Source organism: Pseudopodoces humilis, chromosome 7, assembly GCF_049639895.1.
Source record: "Pseudopodoces humilis isolate 2021_Gansu_Grassland_sample_001 chromosome 7, ASM4963989v1, whole genome shotgun sequence".
Taxonomy (NCBI): domain Eukaryota; kingdom Metazoa; phylum Chordata; class Aves; order Passeriformes; family Paridae; genus Pseudopodoces; species Pseudopodoces humilis.
Genome location: NC_142206.1, coordinates 11,044,736 through 11,066,237, shown reverse-complemented (window position 1 = coordinate 11,066,237; position 21,502 = coordinate 11,044,736). Strand labels below are relative to the sequence as shown.

The window sequence follows — 21,502 nt, the reverse complement described above, 5'->3', positions numbered from 1 at the left end:
AAATAGTTGCAGATGTTTCTAGAAACCACTAAAAAAAATAATGTATATATTCTTAGACCATCATCCAACAGGGAGTCTCAAAGTATGCTGGTCCCTGCAACCACATGCGTTTTAAAGTTCAAGGCCTAAGTAAATATTTAACCATGCGTATTTACTAATTAATATTTCCTGACAGAGGGAGAGATTCAGAGCCCCTTAATCGGCATCTGCAATGGTGCTGGAGGAATTCATATGCAGGCAAGACAAATATTCCAGCAGACCTCAGTAACCATCTAAGACTGCAAATGTCTAATGCTCATTTGGCACATCTCTTGCTTGAATTTCTGAAGTACATCACTAAAGGCTAACGTGAGTCCTGAGAGATCAGGCTTCCCTTAAGCCCAGCTGAGACTCAGCACCAAGAGAGAGATGAGGAACAGAGGTACAAAACATAGGGAATGATTAGTCTCTGATCAATTCACTGATTAGAACATGTTTTAAAAAGAAAGCTTGTTTGAGTTTCTTAATCTAGTGATACCTGCACATTCCTCATTTAAGGGGATTTACTCAATTAAGATTTGAGTTATTGCCTGTTCAGTCCAGTCCAGCCTACAACCAGGACTCAGCCTACAACTGGCCTCTAGTGTTAAATGTTTAATTATTGTTTTGCATTGGTATTATTTTATTGTCCAGCTTAATTCACAAATTAGTCCTGAGAGTGCTCAGATCTAAATCAACCTCCTAATATCCATCAAACTAGAATCTTAATGCTGTTTTTGCAATTTTAAAATAGAGACCATAAAAAAAACCTTTCAAAACACTGCAGTTGCAAGTTTAAGCAACAAAATTTATTTCTTTTTCAAATACAACATCCTTTTAATAGGGATTTTTAGGAGGTATTGGTTCCTTTCTCTCTCAGCTCTTCCTTTTCTCCCTCTGCCTGCCTAATTCAGAACAATTTCAACTTTATATCTGGGAAGTCTTCTAACCAAAGGAGTACCATAGACTGGGTTTAGAATCATGCTTACAGAGGTACTTAATATCTCATTAAAAGGGAATTGTTCCTTTCAATGTATCTCCCTTTTGAAACAACTTGCATCCAAGCTGGCTTACCTCTACAAACACTGCAACACTGGTTCTCTGGAAGAACATGATCTTTTTCTGAGCAGTTCAGTGGCGGACAAGTCTCTGTAACTTTTACTAAAACTCCATTCTGAAAATAAACAACATTTAAAAAAAAATTACAATTATGAAAACACATAAACACACGCAGTGGCAAGGATCACATACTTTTCCATCCACAGCACTAGTAATCTCCAGCAAAAACACTTGTAAACTAGCAAGAAGCAAGTAAAATTCACTTGTTCCATCATAACATCAAATCTAGAGCAATCTACTGTGCATTTCTCTGCCCAGAATAAAAAAAAAATGATTAAAAGACAAGACACTTCAGCTTAAAATTCTATTCTAGTTTTACCAAATAAGTAGTCTCATAGTTGTCTTCTTTTCAAGTATTTGAAGAAATTAAAGAATTTAATTCCAGGTTAAAGACAGTCTTCCTGCTTTCTGCAAATCTGAGCTTTATTCCTCTTACTTCACAGTCCATATACTTCACAGATAAGTTATTCAACTCCAATATACACAGCATTTTCAAGTATTTCAATACCAGTATTTTCAAGTGTTGTTGTGTTGTTCTGTCATGTCCAATTACAAGAATCTGTTCTTTAGAATTACTGATCAGCCTATTTCCAAAGTTAAGTCCTTCAGAGAAGAAAGGTCATCTTGAGATACCCTTATAGAAACTTCTGTGCAAAATCAAGCTAAAGATGTTTCTATGATTTTGGTTTCTAGATTTAGAATAAAACCATGATAGGAGGTCTAGATGTTGGTAGAAACTTTCTATAATCATAGACATAGAGCCTTCATGGGGAGATTTTTGCACCGAATTTTACTCCATCTTCTTCCCATCCAGCAAATGAGCCTCACTATGTTTCCAGACCAAACAGCTTTCCAGCACTTTAGTTTGTTGTTTCTTAAAATCTTGTCCCAAAATAGTCTCCCCTTTTACCTTATCCCCCAACTCCAGCCTCCCTCATACCATAATTTGCTTGTTCAGCATCCCTTGTTAAGCTATGCCATCACTGAGAACTGACAAGTGGAGCAGAAATTAAGAACCAGGATTTTTGCTCAGTAGGAGCTACAGTAGCTAACCCACAGGACTGTCCATACCCGAGTAATCTCATTTTCCAAGCTATGAAACTCTACTAAGAAAGCAGGCAGCCTGCTACATTGCCAAAACACTTTTTTAACATCAGTCTAGTCCCCCACTCCTCCCAGAATATTTTTCATGACATCTCAGATGGCAAAACAAGAGTGGAAGAAGAATTTCTGCTTTCTTCAAATGAAGAAATTTCATTTTCCAGCTATCATGATTGCAGAGACAAGTTTAAATATATGATCCAAATATATCTAGGGCTAGGAAAGCAAAGGAAAACCAATACCAAAAAACAGACAAAACCTCATTAAAGCCATCATACTCATCATCTGAGGGACCAGATGTGTGACTTTGAACAGATGATACTGAAATTACCTGAGTCCACCCTGTATGAAGAGAAACACCTCAGTGCAGAAGCTTGCTTTCATATCTGCACAATGCTATGCCACACCACACCAAAGCACTGACTCAGGTGCACAGGTAAAACATTTGCTGGTCATTAGCCTTGCCACTTCACCTCACCACACCAATTCAGCTCTGTCCCACCAGCCTCCAGACAGAGCTCTCACAGAATCAAGCTGCCCTACAGACTTAGGGAATGCCTGCTGAGCCTACAAGGCACAAATGTTGTGCCCAAGGTGCACAGCAGCTTGTCAGACTTACAGCTGAGAAGTGCAGCCAACCCAGGAAAAGCAAATCTGACCATTCCGTAATTGCTGCCTGTCACTGCCCTTGACATTACAATCTTAAGGCTAGGCAGGGCCAATTGCCTTCACTGGCAAGTTGCATCAGTTGCTGTCGTGAAAAATAATGCTTAAAAGACCCCACAGGCATCTTCTTATTTTTTGTAAGAAAACGCAGCTCCAAACAGCAGCACGAAGGGCACACATCGCCAGAGCAAGTGCCCACAAGAACAGTGAAGTTAATGAAGGCGTTAGGTCTCCTCCTGATCTCACTTCCACAAGGGAAAGGGAAGAATCCCCCACAGTTGTCTGTGCAACTGCAGGATCAAGGGTGATAAAAGAACCAGACACTGGGCCATCACTTACTATCACATTATCAAACAACCAGCGAGACAAGCTCTGGCTGTAACTGCAAATAATTGCCTATTTAACCTCAGACAGGACAATTATAGCAGAAAGAGTAAAGTATGTCAGCATACAGACAAAATGTGTTGACTGACAATAAATCTGGCCAGAAAAATATGGCAAGAAATGGTATGAAAGTCAAATGAGTGTCAGGATGAGCCAAAAAGCTAAAGACAAATTTATTCCAAGCTCACTGCTTCTTTAGTGACTCACAAGGAGATTAAAGAACACAAACTGAGAATTCCATTAATTTAACAAGATTTTATTTCCTTAAGTTTTCTGTAGACTTTTCATCTTGGCAAAACAAATTAAACTTACTTGTAATTAAGTCTTAAAACAATTAAAACATTTCTGAGTATTCTTTGGGTTAAAATCAATTTGTTATAAACTAGTATAGATCCAATTATAAGAATTATCATATCAGATTTCAGATTTTATCCACTGAGGTAAGAAGAGTTCACACTTCAGAATTATTGCTTCAGGCAGCCCTAGAAAAATTCCTCCTTTTTATATTCAATTCACATATGTAGCAGTCACAGAAATAGATGTCAAAAATAATTTTTTCTGGAATAAATATATCAAGCTTCAGTTGTGACATACAATCCACAAAGAATGAGATTTGGAGTCAAAAATTTACAACAAGATAGTTAAATTCCTTGTAATTACCAAGGTAAGTACATAAAATAAAGGATCATATGTAAGCCTAATCAGTGGCATGCAGTGAAAATCTGAACAAACAGCTCATCTCACATGATTTGCTTTAAAAATCAATAGCAAGATTTCATATAAGGCTATTTTGGTGGGGCTTTTTTCTTGTCTGAATTTATCTGTGCCCTGGTTCCAGACAAGGCCGGCTTGATCTCTGCAGTAGGAGGGGCATGGACAGGACAGGTGGTTACTCTACACCACCTCACTCTGAGGTGGGGCTGGTGGGGTCGATAGGGAGCAGTTGGGTATTGTTCCCCATGAATCGATCATCTGTACCCTTTGTCATTAGTATTGCTGCTGTTACTGTTCATTTTCTTATGTCCTTGCTGATTCCAGTAAATTGTTCTTATCTCAACCTGTGATCTTTACCTTTTGTGCCTCCAACTCTTCTCTCCATCCCACCCAGGGAAGTGAGAGATCTGGTTTCAGTGAGAGCACCACATCTGGGAATATCATTCCTAAGACACAACAAGCTGTTATTGATCAGTCTCTTAGAATACAGTTTCAAACAGCAGCCTTAGTTGTCAATCTTAAGAAGCACATCATTCCTTATCTCTACAAAAAACTTTTTAGTCAACCTTCCTGAAAGCTGTGGACCCTGTCCATCTTGCATGGCACACTGTGACTACCTGCTCCCAGCTTTAATGAAGAGGCAGTGATTTTTGTACCCTTTCCTGGCAAGCATGTCATCTGTTTATGAATGGGCATCATGTCATTCAGAGGCAGCTGATCAACTGCAAATTCCCACTCCAGCAAAAGTTACAAAAATCTTTCCATTGACATTCAATGGCCCACATCACCATGGGTGAAACCCCCCCAAAAAAAATCCCTAAACAAACCAACAAACAAAAAAATCAAACACTTGTTGAATGCAGAAAGGTGAAGTTATCAAAAGCTCATACACACTTGCATTTTCTGGCATTCCCACCACAAGTGAGAGATGATCTGGGGAGAGCCATGGACCACGAGGATAAATAATACACTGGAGGCATCTCACAGGATGAAAGGCTGAGAGAGCTGGGCCTGTTTAGCCTGGAGAGGAGAAGGCTCAGAGGGGAACCTACAGACACATTTCCCAAAGGGAAGGAATGGAGCCAGGCTCTTCTCAGCAGTGACCCGTGACAGGACAGGGGCCTATGGGCACAAACTGAAACACAGCGGGGTCTATCTGAACATCAGGAAACACTCTTGCAGCATCAGGCTACCCAAGCACCAGCACAGAATGCCCAGGGAAGATGTGGAGTCTCCATCCTTTGAGATATTCAAAAGCCATCTGGATGTCATCCCTGTGCAACTGGGCCCAGGTAACCCAGCTCAAGCAGGATAGCTGGACAAGATGAACTCCAGAGGACCCTTCCAATCTGAACTGTTCTGTGATTCTTAGAAATACCTGTGCGCTCATTTTGTCATTGTAGATTCATCTAAAGAGTGCTTGTGAGCAGGATTCCAGCTGGGAATGATTCTTCATTAATAACATCTGTGCTTACGGTTAAGAGGATGTGCATCAAAAGTATTTTTAGTCTGACTTAGTTTTGAAAAATTAAAAAAAAGGTCTCTCAGCCTGATAAAGAAAATCTTTGATCTAGCTGGATCCATCAGTAGTAATATTATTTTTTATAGATGGAAAAACAATAAAAGTTAAAAGCCTCTTAAGTTTGGATCAGTATCTATGCAAAGAACAAGAAATCTATCTTCAAATAAAAATTTAAATGTGAAATTTCAGTATCATTTTTTTGACATTACCTCACAAATATATCCACCTTTACAGACACAAAGACTTTTAAGTCTTCTTTATCAACGCTATTACACTGACAGTAGATGTGTATGCCTCTACTGTATGCCTTCATGGATCAGCAGCTTTTGAAACTTGATGTCAGTTTTTCATGTCTGGAAAATTAAACCATATTAAATTTTGTATGGTACTCTCCTATGACAAAGTCCCTTCTTTATTCATACAACACCTTGTCCACACAGGACAGAACACAATGACACAGCCACAGTTTGACTGATCACCATTCATCCTTCATCTAGTGAGCATTCCTAACTGAGGCAGCAGACAAGTAGGTCAGATTTAGGAGGTCATGCTGAAGACATATTGAATGAACCTCCTGTATGGAGACACACCACCCCACAGAAACAGATGCAAACACTCTCTTAAAAACTCTCCCCAGGCCAGTTGTTGTAATGCATTTAGAAAAATGGTATAACCCAAGAATGTACCCCTGAAATACAGAATCTTAGCTTCCCCCCTTATCTCTTCCTCCCCAGTTTCCCTTATTGGCTGTGAGACTGTAACCCTCCCCCCTTTCCCTGACTTCAAAAAGGAGCGCGTTATCAATTTTCTTCCTCTTTCCCCATGCGATCCCCAGAATAAAGCTGGAATACCATCTCAGCAAGGAGAGAGCCTTATTTTCGCCCCTATAGTTTTTGCTAATAATATCTTCCCCCCTTTCTGAGCTGCAGCAGGGCGGACCTTAGCTACAGAGAGGCTGGGGAACATATATATAATAATTAGCAGCCAGTGAGGTTTAATATCTTGCTGAAGCACAGTTGCGGAAAGAACTTCAGTTTGTTTGGGTTTTTCTGAAGGCATGTGTCACCCTGAAAAGCAAGCCTTCTGAGAGTGTTTTTCATACCTTCTGTTGCTTTCCCATAGAGGTTTTATAAACATAACGTGTTTACCACATTCCTTCTGATAATGTCCCTTGATGGACATTTCACATGATCAGTGTGACTGGGAAGGTGGTAACTTAATTATCCAATCCCTGGTCATTGCAGAGAATCTATAAATACTGGAGTCAGAAAAATAAAAGGAGGTTTTTTCTATCCTATCACGCAAGTGTACGTGTGAGTCATTCCGTGTCCTCTAGCGACAGGCATGCATCAAACATTTTTTTTTTATGGTGTCACATTCACAGACGCCATTTTGAATATTTATCAATACTGTCAATTAAGATGCAAATACCAACTGCAATGTTACTGTAATTAACACTGCCATATCATTTTCTTTTCAACAATAAGCAAAATACAAAAGCTGTTTTCATTATTTTACTCATTCCTAATGATAGATATTTGATGGTTGGTTTTTGCTTTTAATCTTCATGAATGTATTATCATAGTCCTAAAGATGAATGTAACACTCTTATTTCTAGCAGAGAGAAGTTCCACCAACATAATTCAGATCAGCCTCTCTGGTTTCACTTTAACGTGAAAATACTCCTGTACTCCTGTTTTATACATGTACTTCTACTCTCAAAAAAACTTTCTATGTTGTATTATAAGTAACAGGCATCTTTGCCTTCCAAGGGAACAGCCTTGCCCACATATTTGCATATGCAGTGCTGAGCACCCCATACAGCTCAACAGCAACAATAGCAAAGAAATTCTGCATAACAAGCTGTTTTCACAACATCTGCAACCAGTTATTGTCCATTTCTATTAGTGAACATAAAATTGCTACTCTCCACACTCAGCTCCAAGCACAGCAATAACCAGATCACTGTAATCTTTTACAATGTTCACATTCACCAACACTCCCTGAACAGATCTAACACAGCCTCTGTTCACCTGTGTTCTTAAATACTGCCATAGTCCAAATGTCATGAATTTGCCAAGAAAGAACTCAGTCTACTCCAATACTCAGCAATTCACCTCAATTATTAGAAGAGCTATATATAGTTTGAACAATACTAGGGGAAATATAGAGTAACTCACACAATATAACAAGAAAGTTGCTTCAAATTTTAGCAATTTGGCTGAAATAAGTAATTTGCTCAAGAGGCTGTTACTTTTTTCTAAAGCTCGTAAAAGCAGAGATAAGAGAAAAAATTCTTCCAAATAATTTTGCCCATATTTTTCTTATCCTGCAAGGGTCACATTCCTGCCTTGTTTTTGCATTTGTGGCTTTCAGTGACTTCAAGGTCACCTTTTTCAAGACAACAGAGGTCACATTTGCATGAAGGAAGCCTAAAGAAATGCACTAACTTTTCACTGTCACTTCTGAACACCACAGATACATTTAAAATCAGGAAAGGTTTATACAACTGAAACTTACTCGACATTCCCTGCAGGTCTTGGTTAACACTCGTTGACCTTCTGCCAGCACTTTGCCTCCGTAGATACACTTGGCTGTAATTCGAGAGGAGGGAGATTAAGACTTAATTAAATCAGTATTTAAACAGGAAATAAATGCAAGGTATAACACAGAAGTAAAACCAGTATCCACATACACTGAAAAGATATTAATACATTAAAAATACAATGTGCATTTTGCTTTCATGAGAAGTTAGTATCACATATAATTACAAACAAAGTAACAAACAATAAATTCATTTTAAGAGAAAGTAGCCTCCTGATCCAAACTAAAGAGAGGGAATGGGAGCATAACACATGTCCCGGACTAACCTATCATTCAGTAGAAAATATTTTCACTATTGACATCATGTATAGTAGCTACAAGTATTTGTTACTAGAGGTCCTCATGACTCACTTCAAGAACTGGAGACATTTATTAGTGTGCAGTTCATCGCAAGAAAAATGTAACACAGATTTCAATTAAGCCTTCACTTTTTTTATGGGCACAAAGGTGGACTCTTCAACTTGCAGGAGGACTCCACAAACAGATTAGATGCAGTGAATGACTACTGAATCAACAAACTGCAAAAATCTATTTCAGGAAAATATTCTTCAAGCACATATGAAATAAGCAGATTTTCCCAGGAAACTGAGAACTCCTACTACAAAATTCTTGTCTGAAGTTTTGACCCTTGTACCAAAGGTAAGTGGCTCCACAAATGAACCAACAGACTGGAACATGATCATTCCTCATTCACTTCACGGCAAAGTCACCTAGTTTGGGACTACTGCCACCATGAAGAAGGCAACCTGCACCAGGGCCACAGCAGCAAACAGCTTGGTCAATCACAGTCCCATGCAACTACATGTCTAAATTCCAATTCCAGAAAAGGACAGTAAATCCATCAATTAGAGAGAACAGCTATACTGTTACAATCTCACACAAATCAAGTATCCACTATAAAAAAGCGGCCTACATTACAAACCAGATCAATGCTAAACACTGATAAAATAACTTTCTGCTGTGGCATTGCACCTCTTTCTCTTTGTACTTGGCTGGTAAAAGTCTGACCTGTGACTCTGAAAGGAAAGCTAAAAGGTGTGAATCCTATGTTGCAACCGAACGGTGCTTTAAAGTTTTGCAGAGTCAAGCCACATGCACAGTGGAAGTGTTCAGAGTAGTCTGTTCTCAAAAGACGCACTCTCTATCTAGGACTGTTTTACCTAAGTTTCCCTCCTGAGTGTCCAGGTAAGGGAAGCACTCACAGATGCAAGTGTGTCCCCCTTACAGGTGATTTCAATAATTCCATAGCAGCAACTGTTATAGCCAGATTGATTCCCAAATTTTAAGCAGAAGAGACTGCTAGATTAATCTTCATGAACCTTCAGACATAAATTTGCTTCTAATGACTCCTTGTGAAAATGCTCATTCCTTCAAAAAAAAAAGAGAATTATTTACGATTTTCAGGATAACTCAGTTTTCATATCACTAAGACATTTAAAAATAGGCCTTTTCCTTCTGGTATCCTGGTTTTCTTTGTTTTTCAAAAGCAGCCCTTGTTTTTATGCCTTCTTGTGATCTCACTTCTGAAGAAAATGTCCGTTGAAGAAGCTTTGTTTGAATTAGGAATCCCAGTAACTATTTTTAGGAGAATTTGAATTAGAGACATTTCCTTTTTCTTTCCATCTGCTCTCCTGACATGACTGCTTTAAACAAAAGAATGGACACACTGCAAAGCAAGTTAGTGTACGATTCAGAAAAAATATATTTAAAACAAAATTTTAGTCTTTTGCCAAATATTATTTGAAATACTAACATAAGGTGTCAGGGATCAAAACTAACTGCCTAAACCCCTTAACATATCAGACATTAGAGCTTTGTTCATTGACCCTTAACTAAGATGGGAAAGTGTTCAATAACCCAGCCATTCAATAATCCCTAGAGACAGCAAATTAAAACTGATGGTTCTATCAGAGCTAAATAGAAAAAGCACAGAGAAAATAACACCTGCAGTGCAGCTCTTTGGAAAACCTCTGTGATTACTACTATCTACCTAGGGGTGACTAACTGTGGTCCTAGCACATCATTTTGTCAAAGAGCTGGCATTTACAATCAATTTCAATCAACTTCCATACGTCTCTTCCCATTGACTGACATGCTGAGTTCTTGTCAGAATAATGAGTCAAGTTTGTGCCAGTCACTGACAAAAGATAAGTCTGACTGTTCATCTTTCCATTACAAATAACAGGAACAGTTTACTCATGAGGGCATACACTGAATCTACAATTTTGTGCCCTACAATTTCTTTGTGTCAGATTTTGACTTTTGTGCATACATCCAGTTTTATGAAAGAACTTCCTAGAATTTCAGTGTTACAAATAAAAATATTTTGAGACAAAAATACAGGTCAGCACGGCCACTTTACCACCCAAGTACTCTGCTCATGAACATCTTTTAGTATGCAGAATATTCATGCTGACATACAGCTGAGAGAAATAAGATTACGTGAGAAACAAGAGCAAGTGCACGATCACAGCTGCATATTTGTGCAAGGATATTTGTGCACAGAACTAATGAATTCAGTGACTGAAGAAAGGTGACAGAATGTTAAAAAAGTGTTATTATTTTCCTAATAAATCCTAAAATAATTCAACATCCCTGTACTAATAAATTATTGAAAAGCTCACACATGAAGTTTACTCATCTTCCAGAACAGATCAGAGGAAAGAGAATCTGTGTTTAAGATACAACTGACATTAGTGTACAGCCAATAAATATAAAATTTTCAGACATATAAAATATAAAATTTTCTTGCATGAATTGTCTTTGTTTCTTGTACTACTATTAAAGTAAAAAATATTGAATATTCCTTCCATAATCGTTACTTAACAGCTTTCATTCTCAGAAAAAGGGACTGAAAGCTGACAATAACACAAATCACAAAATTTACTTAGCTTTTCCTTCTTCTCATTAATTTATTTTGAGGTTAATTACAGCAAACTACAGCTCCACACAGTGATATTAGCCAGGGTCTGATGTTCTGTCATGTTTATTTTAAAGAACAGCTTTTTAACTTGAAAGAAAAGATAGGAGAAAAGGTAACAGCTTGGTTAGTCATCACAAAGGAAAGATCCGACCATAGGCTTGATGCTCCTCAACACCGAGAAGAGATACAAACTGGAGCCAAGTCAATCTTCCCAGACCCCAAAAGGATGAATAATTTTACACTAACAATAGGTAAAAATAGTACCTCAGAAATTTGCATTGCTTGTTCATTTCTCAGCAATTATTTATTTTCCTCTTAAAACATGTTTGCCACTATGACTCATGTTACCTGAATTACCAGGACCTCTGAAAATCATTACAATATGTGCCTGCTGGCAGACAAGTTTAACTCTAGTAAAATAGAAGGAAAAACGGCAAAGTCTGTGTGATGTACTCACCCTTGCACACTTTGCAGCACTGGCTTTCCGCATGCACAGGGAGAGCATCAGGAGGACATTCGAGAGGGGGACAGGACATCCTTCGGCATTCCACAACTCCACTCTGAGCACAGGGTTTTAAGACAAAATTCAACTACTGCTGTTGCAATTAGTGAGTATTTTATAAAAAACTTAAGAACTATTTAAGTAAATGAAAATACCATTCTAGATTATAAACCTATCCTTCAGTAACAGAGTAACAGATTTAATCCCACCCAACTACAAAATGAATCAAAGTGCAACTGAAGGTGAATTGCCTCCAGTATTTTGGTACGTATTACTGGTTTTATACCCCATTCCCAGAGCAAAACGCATCAACTGGAAAACTGTAAGTCAAGAACATAAGCCCTATTTTCTGTAGGCTGTTCCAGTAATCTTTGAGCTTTTTAACAATCAAGTTTCTATTTTCCTGAGCAAACAAAGGCTCTCTTCAGATATTTATCAAATAATTTGAAGGATACAAGTTCTACATACTAATTCTCTTTCTGTCCCTTCTATTTTTCAGTCTGATAAATGCTGAAAATGAATCTGCAAGTTGTTACCATGCAAGATGCAACTAAGCATCTATGAATACTATTAAGATAATGCCTCCTTTCTGAAAAAGCTACTGCTGTTGAAACAATTTCAAACTAAACACAGACAATGCCACCTCTTCACCCCAAAACCACAAAGTCCTCACAGCTGTAATTAGAACAAATAAGAAAGCATTGTCAAGGGAAAGCAGATTTTATGTATGAAGCTTAAAAATAAGCAATGTCAAAATGTTATTTTACCACTTCCCTCTCTGCTGTCCATGCTGCCACTAGATGCATACTAAAAGCATAGCAATTCTCAGAGTGAACATTATGTATTCAAAGGCCATTTTCACATTTTCATTAGATCCTATCCTTGAAAATCTTCAGAAATTCTTACTTTGCATGTGCAATTCCTGCAATGATCATCTTCAACCCATGAGTCTTTGTCTCTGAAGATCAATCCATTTACTTGACAAGTCTTCTCACAATGACAGTCTTCCAATTGACTCAGTCTTGTTTCTGCATAATTTAACTATAAATGAAAGTAACGTGATGAAATTTCTGCAATTCAAACACATGATTTAAAAAAGCAAAAACCAGTATATTTATTTTTAGCCAAACCAACTTTGACTACAACCTTCGAAACACCGAACTAGGAAATCAGCAGGTATAAACTAACCCTATTCCTCAGATTTTGCTGGAGTTAGTACATGGTCATCCCACACTATGATCAGTGGAGAAACCATGCTGCTGGAGTAAGCCCTGGGCTTGTGGCTAGCTCTAAACACTCCTTGCTGTTGCAATAAAAATACTTAATGTATTGAAATATACTTAATGCATATGAAAGCTTAATGTTTAGCAGTAAGTATGTGCATTCCTTCCCTGCCCATAAAAATAAGTGAAAGATGACAGGCCTCTGTTAAAAAACATTTTTCTTCTGGCAAAATAAATATAAGATTTAAAAAAAAAGCAAAAAACCCCCATCAAAACCATCAAAATTTACATTGAAAATTTTGTGATTCATAAATGTATTCCTGGATGTATAAACCCATGATGTAAATAAACCAGATTGCCTCATCCATCAATGAACTCAAGTGCTTGATTTTTCTTGATTTTAATCGAAGTCAAGCCTGAACCTTTTTGACTTCCAGCAAGGGAAGACTCAGTAGAAATCTCTGTGCTGGAAGTCTCCATGTAACAAACACATCTGATTACAAAGCACACTGTAGTGGAGGCTCATAATTTACCAAAAGAAGTTCTATTCCACTCAAAGAAGCAAAGGAGATACCCTGACTGATTCCAGTAGAGTGTTAAGGCTAGATTAATTATTTTAGCCATTACATTTAAAGAGGAACTAACAGTATTCTAGCCCAGTAGCGTGGAATGCTGCAATTAACACAATCCTTTTCTCCTGCAGCAAATTAATATTTTAGCCAGATTCTAACACCCTGACATACAGTATGTTTCTATTTAAGGACACTAGATTAAATCAACTGAACATATCTACTGGAAAGATTCAGAAATAATTCAAATTAGGAAAAAAAAAACCAAACTTTAAAAGCTAGCACGTATTAGTCTTTAAAAGGTAGGAAGAGGACTTAAGGGTGACTAGCTTGTTACAAGTCATTATCAAATGCTCCTTTCATAGCACCCTGTGGCAATCTGCCATAGTAAATGCTCTGCTGAACCACTTACATAGGTCCTGTGTCCCACTCTGAGCCCCCCAGACTCAGGAGAGGTACAGAAAGGGAGGGAACCTCCTTTTCCTGCTTTCATTCTGCACAACTTCCACAGCTACTAAAATTATTGGAGCCTGAAACCAGTAGCTGGATGTTTCCTTCCTAGGCAAGCCCCACTGTGAGTGTCCATAACTTTATATAAACTGCACATACACATTCATTGCAAACAACCCTTGCTCACCTATAAAATGCTGTGATACAGATGTAAGCAAACATATTGAGAGAGAAGCTGATATAGTGGAGCCGAAAAGCAACAAAAGAAACCAAACCACTTTTTCAAAACATCTTGCTCACACTGCATCTCTTGGTGCAGGATCAGGAGCTAGGGATGCTCACTCCTGTAGATTAGTAAACCATTCTCTGACCACCTGCCAGGCCAAACAGGATCTCTGCGGGCAGCTGCACAGCCCTTCAAAACCTTGACATGCATCATCCCCACAAAATATACTTGCATCTACATTAGTAACTTGTGGCTATTGTGGTTAGGACTTGAAACGCAGATACAAACCTTAATGCTTCCCTCCAGACACCCCCAATTCTAACTTGCATTTGTCTACCAAGTTAATTTCCTTTCCTGCTGCAAGCATTTTGCCTGGACAACAGGAAACAACTGCAACAAAACGGTCAGTGGACTGCTGTAACAGAAAAGGAATTTGCAATGAAGGATTATGCCAGCACCACTTTATGAAAGCACAGTCTTTGCAGTATAAACACCGTGCTATGTGCTTCCCCTCATAAAGTACTAGCAAGCAAAAATATAATTAACATCAGAGAAAGCAAGTTACTCCGTACACTGCATAATTGGAACTTTCTCATACCACCATCAAGGCTCAAAATAATTGCCTCTCTTTCTCAGTACAAGTGGAAAACTGAAATAAAAGCTTCACATTTTGCATTCGGACCCAGCCTGTCCAAAGCATGTCAGCTGAGTAAGAGGATTGCCAGGATAGCGCATGCACTCTCCAAATACTTGCCCTTTCCTATTGGGAAGGGAAAGAGCACTGAAGGCAGTGCATAAAAAAGTATAATTTTTTTACATAAGCAGCACTGCTATGCAAATCCTATTTTGGAAATTCCTACAGTAACTACATTGAGAGTAAAGACAACTACAGACTAGTTGCATTTGCACTTAAATCTAAGTAATTAACATGTAAGTGCTGTTTCAAAAGAGACAATTAACTGCCCTCCACCACAAACCAGATGGTTCATCAATATAAACCACAAAAAGTGTTCAGATTCTCCTTTAACACAGATCAGTGGTTTGGTCACTTCTAAAACACAGTTTCCTATACCAAAACTTCAGCACAGCCTTGCTGAAGGGCCTTGGCTTTACACAGGCAACCTCGGTGTTTTGTAGGAGCAGAACCTAAAGAAAATTTCCAAAATTTCAAACAAAAAAATCCCCAACACTATGGATTCCTATACATCCTATTCAAGATCCAAAGCTGGAGGGGAAAAGAAGAAAGATAAAAAAAAAAACAAAGCACAGACCACATCACCTGGAGCAGAATTAATGTTTATACTAATAAAAACCATTGATCAAAGGTGCTATTAAAGTCAGCACAGTCAGCAGATTCACAGGCATTTTCATGTTGGGGCCTCATTTCAATTCCCAGGAAGGAGATTACACCAGTTCTGAAGACTTCACAGGACTTCCCACAATAAAACATCCCCCCTCTGACTGCATCACATGGTAAGGAAATTGTTGAGGGATTTCAGTCTTTTGCTTCTGCATTTATCCCTCGGCATGAAAAGGAAAATCAAGCTAAGGTTTCTTACAAAATATCAGACTCTGGGTATTTTGTAACTCCCTTACAAATAATAAAGCAGACAACAGAAACATTATTAAGCTTAAGGAAAACCATGGAGGTATATCCATAAGACTACTGCAGACAGCAAGAAAAAAATTAGCTCTACTATGAAAATTTAGAATAATTTTCATGGTATAAGGAATGTCATATAGAATAAATACTTTCATTTTTGTTTTAGGGAAGGAAAGAAAGGCAATAGGCAACTAAAAGAAAAGCTTAGGTACCTACTTTTGCAGTCATTTTTGCCAGGAGTTCTTGCAAATCCATGATTCCTTGTACCAGACTTAAGAAATCACTGCAGGTTGGGCATGCTCAATAGACAAAGATTAAAAAGAAACCAAAAAGAAAAGAAGAGAAGGAAAGACATAATAACCCATAAATAAACAACAATCTACCATATTAGATTTATCTGAACATAAAATGCAATCTGTTTATATGGAATTTTTGCCTTCTGGAAGTCAGCAAATGCTGAAGTAGCAACCCTGAAAATATTATTTTTAAAGCAAAGAAACAATCTGTATGAAAAATCTAATACAGAGAGAACAAAAAGATTGCTACTTACTGCGGTTCAGATTAGGACACTGTGTTATATATCCATTAGGTATAAAGATGACTTTCACATCTTGAATAACACCCTTTGCAAAAGAAGAGAAAACTTTACAAACATTCACTTCAATCTGTACAAGCCCTTTCACAAGTCATTTCTTCAATGGATACAAAAAAAAAATTACCAGCTCACTCTACTTGAGAGGAAAATAACTGAAAATGAACAAAATCTAACAACTCCTCCTATCTTTCGGTGTGTTTGGATATTACAACAATAATACTGCTTTCTCTTTTGTTATTGCCAAATATAAACTGCTTAAACATCTTTAAATGGGGTGAGACTGGTGAAAAAAGCAGTGAAATAATATCCGTTGCTCAAGCCAATGACACACCTTTCGAAAAGACAAAAAGAAAACGCAGTAAAACTCTTTTATTTTTTTTAACCAAATAAGACTGTGAAATCAAACACGGAAAAGACAAGTACCTAGTGCCAGATGTAAGTAACAGTTTAAATTCCATTGCTTCATTTCACTAAGCTTCCTAGCTCTGTATCTCAACAGGCAGTTCAGGTAATTGTGCCATTAGTCAGAATTAAATCCTCTCTCTCGCCCAGGCAGATAGAGAGATGCCCTATGCAGAACTGGCAGAAGATCAGTGCAAGTTGTTCAGGGTTCCTAAACCAAACCGAGCACGAGAGTGAGGAGGCAGGACCTAAAGGTCCAGCGCCCCCTGCACCTTGTGTAGTCCCTGCCTTGCAAGGATACTCCCAATGGAAGCAGCAGATGCCCAGTGTCCCTGCACACCTGGGGTGTGAAGAACCCTAGACACTTCAGACAGTTCAGAAAATGCTGAAACTTGTGTTTGCTCCTTTAAGCTCAGGACAAAGCATTTGCTGCATCTCTGTAGTATTGTGCAATGTACTTACTTCACAGGATCCACTGGCTTTAATAATGTCATGGCCACTATGGGAAAGGAGTAAAGGAAATCAAGGGACTTCTAGTGCTGATATTTGCACTTTCCCTGACTCTTAATCAGATGTTGTGACACAGCTCTATCTCCTCACAGACATAGAAAAATTTCTTTAATCTGAAATTTATCATAGCAGCAGTTATTATCTAATTAAGTTACTGATTTGCCAGACAGTGCTTTAATTGTCAATTAAATTGCAATAGCGTGAATTTTGCAGACCAAGGACATCATCACTTGCTCACAGACATTCATAGTTCACCCATAAATAGAGGCCTCAGACAGTCCTCAAAGCCTGGCAAGGCAAGTAACATTTACATGTAATCAGCAAGCACTGTTTCCTGCTTACTGTCTCACTATCAAATATTAATTGAAAATATTAATAGATATAATCAGATTACCCTGTCTTTCTTTCAGAATTATATACATTTACTACCTTTTTCACCTATGAGAATAATGAAACCATAAGTAATACTGTCACTGGAAATGGAACATCCTGAAAGCCATTTTACATACTTTCTGTCAGCAGTTATCAGTGAGAAATTAGGTGAGGCATAAAAATATATTTCAACACTTAAGCCTCTGCAGTGAAAAGCTCAACCAAGAGTAAATGAGATTATAAAGTTCCATCAGACCATACTGCCTAGCTAACAAGACACCATCCAGAGAGAAGTGATTTTTTTCTTCAGCTTTTTTTTTCTTTTTTTTCTTTAGGTGCATCTTCAAATGTGTTTCTTGCAATTTTTCCATTCCCTTTATGGAAGAAGACATCACCTTTATGTTACCATTAAAAACATTTGGCTAATGGCAATCAAAGCTTCAGCTCAGCATCAGGACTTGCTACCTTGAAAAACCTTCATCTGGTGCAGGCAGATTACCAGCTACAGGATGAAATTCAGGTCTGCAGCACTAAATATCAAGCCAATCCCCATGAGAACATAATGCAAAAAGCCCAGTTCATTGCACTTCTCAGATACCTACTAAATAGAACAGTCCTCACACATTCTGTGAAAAGGTTCATATATTCCATGAGCTTTCCATTTCTGCATTTTAATTTCTTCCATTGCCTTTCATCCTCTTTAAAGCCTACTACTCCCACAGAGTTAATGTGATCCACACAGCTGTGCAAGTTGCACTGGCCAGGGTTAGGAAAGGCTCTTTACGTGGGCACCAGCAGACATGTCTGAAACTCCTGTGCCTTGGCAGAGCCATGCCAACAGCCCAGATTTCCACCCCATCAGCACCAAGCTGCTCCACTCAAGGCAACCGTGCCAGGCACCTGAACACCTACCCGGAGCCCCACACTGAGTTTCACCTTAGTCCATACAACTCCAAGTCCAAAATTATTACAGAGCAACATGAATATATAAATTATATACAAGATACTGCGCAATAAAGATACCAATATGCTTCTCAAGCACCTAATATACAATCCCCAGACACAAGCAGGATCAATAGAGCCTGCTCTAGTAGTTATGAAAACTACTGTCTTGCAACATAAATCACCTTCTAACCAAGGCATTAATAAGCTTATTTCTGCACTAGCTCTTTGGAGGGACCCTTAGGAGGACGAGGTCTCCTCAGCAATAAAACAAATTTTGCAGATAATTCTGATCCTGACAGCAATGAGATCCATCCTAAAGAGTGTTCCACAGATATCTGCTGTCAATCTTTTTCTCCCTTCTGCTGCATTTTCTTAAGCTTCCTAACCTGATGATAATGGTATTCCTTAGCCCTGAAACAAACCCTGAGTTTGTGTGGATTCCTGGCTCTATCCAGCACAGGGCTAATTTTTGCAGTAGCCAGGAGAGAGCATGGCTGGGACATGGTGATTATTCTACAGTACTCAAACCACTGCAGGAGGCATGGGAAGGAACTGTCTTCCATGGAGGAAGAGCTCCTTATGGTCAGGAAAAGTGTGGAAGATGGAGCCATCTTGTACCATCTATTATCAGGAATGTGTAAATAATTTCTTTTCCTACATCTTTTGTTAATAATATTGTTGCTGTTACTGTTCATTTTCTTATCTCTTTCCAGTAAACCATTCTTATCTATACCCATCATCTTCACCTTTTGTGCCTATAATTCTGAACTTCATTCCACCACAGTAGGAAGTGGGAAGGAAAGGAGGAGTGAGAGAGCAAGGTGTGATTTCAGAGAGTCTTGGTGGGGGGCACTGAATTGGGGAGTACCATTCACAAACCACGACAGCTTTAATTTATCCACCCATTATTCTATACCACTTACATCCCACCCAGGTCCTACCTTCCAACTGTATAGATATAGACATATAAATATACACAATCACAGGTATCATTTCCATAGTCAATGGCCATCTGTCCAAGATGTCTGTTGAGTTCCTTTAGTCCATGACTGTGGGTTCCATCCACTCTAGATGTCTCCCAGGACAGGAGAGCTGGTATGCTGCTTGGCTGGTTGCTGCACCAGGAGCTCACAACTGGTGTATCTGGAGCAGTCCATGCTCACTGTCCATGGCAGTCATGACATACAGTGACAGTGTCGTGCAACAACCACTATTATAAATACAACTTAACAGAACAGACTATTCTTATCCAAAAATCAAATCCCCTTGTGGTACACATCATGCTTCCCTGTCTCTCGGCATTACCTACCAAGCGGACCCCAGTCCTTGAGCAAAAACAATTCCATGAAGGGGCTTGCTTTTGCTTGAGTTGCTCCTCGCTGGAGTCGCCAATAGCATTCTTCTTGCAAATACTGACACTTTATCAGAGTCCTGTAGCTCTTCGGGGGTGAACTCCCAAAACACTAGAGCAGAGAATTTCTCTAAATACCAGCCCATTTTCTCCCATTCATGATTTTTCCCCCTCAGGGCAGATCTCTGAATGACCCTCCCAGAAACCTCTGTACTGACTCTAAACATGGTACTGTAGACCATACTGAGAAAACATAGCAACAAGGACTTGCTTTCCTTTAATTTCCAAATGAAATTAAAAATTCTCAAAAGCTGTTTTAACAGGACAGAAGGACGAAGAGGGGGTGAAAAGCCGTGGAAAATCATGCCCCCCGCTTTTCCTCACAGACTAGATATGATTATTCATGGACTCCCCACAGAAGAACCCATGGTAAAGGCAGGAAAACAACAATGAACACACATCCAAAATAACACTCATTGCCCTTGATGTTATCAAGTCATAAGCAGATATCAGACAGACCAGCAACAAACTAATCCTGATCCCTCTCCCTGCACTGAAAAAGATCACTGTGAGGGGAACATTAGGGAATAGATAAGGGGTTAGGCACCACAACCACATGAAAAAGCCAGGCAATATTGTGGCCAGTGCTCCATACCTAATACTACAGATACTTAGAGTAAGTTATCAACCCACTCTAGCTCTGTTATTTCCACCCCTCCTGCCACACACCGGCCACCAATTAAGGCTGTCCTGGTTTAGGAATGGTACTGCCCAATTCATTATACCCACCGAGACTCTCCCAAACCCCAGGCTGTTCTCTCTCGATCCCCCTTCCTCCACCCCTCCATGCTGTGGCAGGATGGATTTGAGAACTGAAGACACAAAAGGTGAAGATCACAGGTTATAGATAGGCACAATTTACTGGAAAGAGCAATGACATAAGAAAATTAACAGTAACAGTAACAATATCAATAACAAAAGGTATAAGAAAAAAATCATTCACACAACAAACCTGTTTTTCCTCACACACATTTTCATGGCTCCAACACACATGCAAAAATGCTAATTTCTTTTTAATACTCTTATTTCCCTGCAGATCTCTGTTTACACTAAGGAAAATATATATTTTTTTAATATGCTAAAACAGTTAAACTAATTACTCTGAAAAAGAAAGGGAAATCCTACTGAGCATATAAATATAAGGAAATAGATGTGTACTCTACAACTGGCAAAATTCCAAGTTTATGCAATAAGTAATTTAAAAAAAGTAAGACTTCTGAAACTCTCAAGCCAGATTTAAAAAACCATAACCAATTATATTTCTGTCCTGAAGAAACTTAGTAAAATATTCAAGCACACATAAAGCAAAGCACTTTTCAGCTTTCATTATGATCAGTAAAAATTGTCAGGTCATTAGCATTCCATTAGCTACCCTGCTGTTTCCAAAGTGTTAACACATAGAAATATTAATTTACAAACATATAATATCCCAGACTTCTGAGGCTCTGACTGCCTGCATAAAATAAGAATTTAGGATGGGCAACTACAATATAACTTCCTTTTCCTACATAGCTATAAACATATGTTTACCACCTGTGGAATAGTGGGAAGCAGCTGAGATAAAAAAACAACAGCTGTAGAATAAAGTAATACTATCAATTTCACTTCACAGTGACAGCTCAGCTGTTGGAGGATGAAATGCA

General features: G+C 38.5%; 1 protein-coding gene across 4 annotated transcripts in view; it reads right to left on the bottom strand.

Annotated features, from left to right (window-relative positions):
• Positions 1-21,502, bottom strand: part of NELL1 (neural EGFL like 1) — a 337,439-nt gene that overhangs the window by 255,064 nt on the left and 60,873 nt on the right. For all 4 annotated transcript variants that reach the window (XM_088058095.1, XM_014260240.2, XM_088058094.1 and 1 more), the window contains exons 6-11: positions 16,175-16,247; positions 15,841-15,923; positions 12,460-12,594; positions 11,509-11,611; positions 8,045-8,118; positions 1,093-1,192 (exon numbers count right to left, since the gene is read on the bottom strand). In XM_088058095.1, coding sequence (XP_087914221.1) covers positions 1,093-1,192; positions 8,045-8,118; positions 11,509-11,611; positions 12,460-12,594; positions 15,841-15,923; positions 16,175-16,247 — 568 coding nt within the window. The remainder of the gene's footprint in view (positions 1-1,092; positions 1,193-8,044; positions 8,119-11,508; positions 11,612-12,459; positions 12,595-15,840; positions 15,924-16,174; positions 16,248-21,502) is intronic.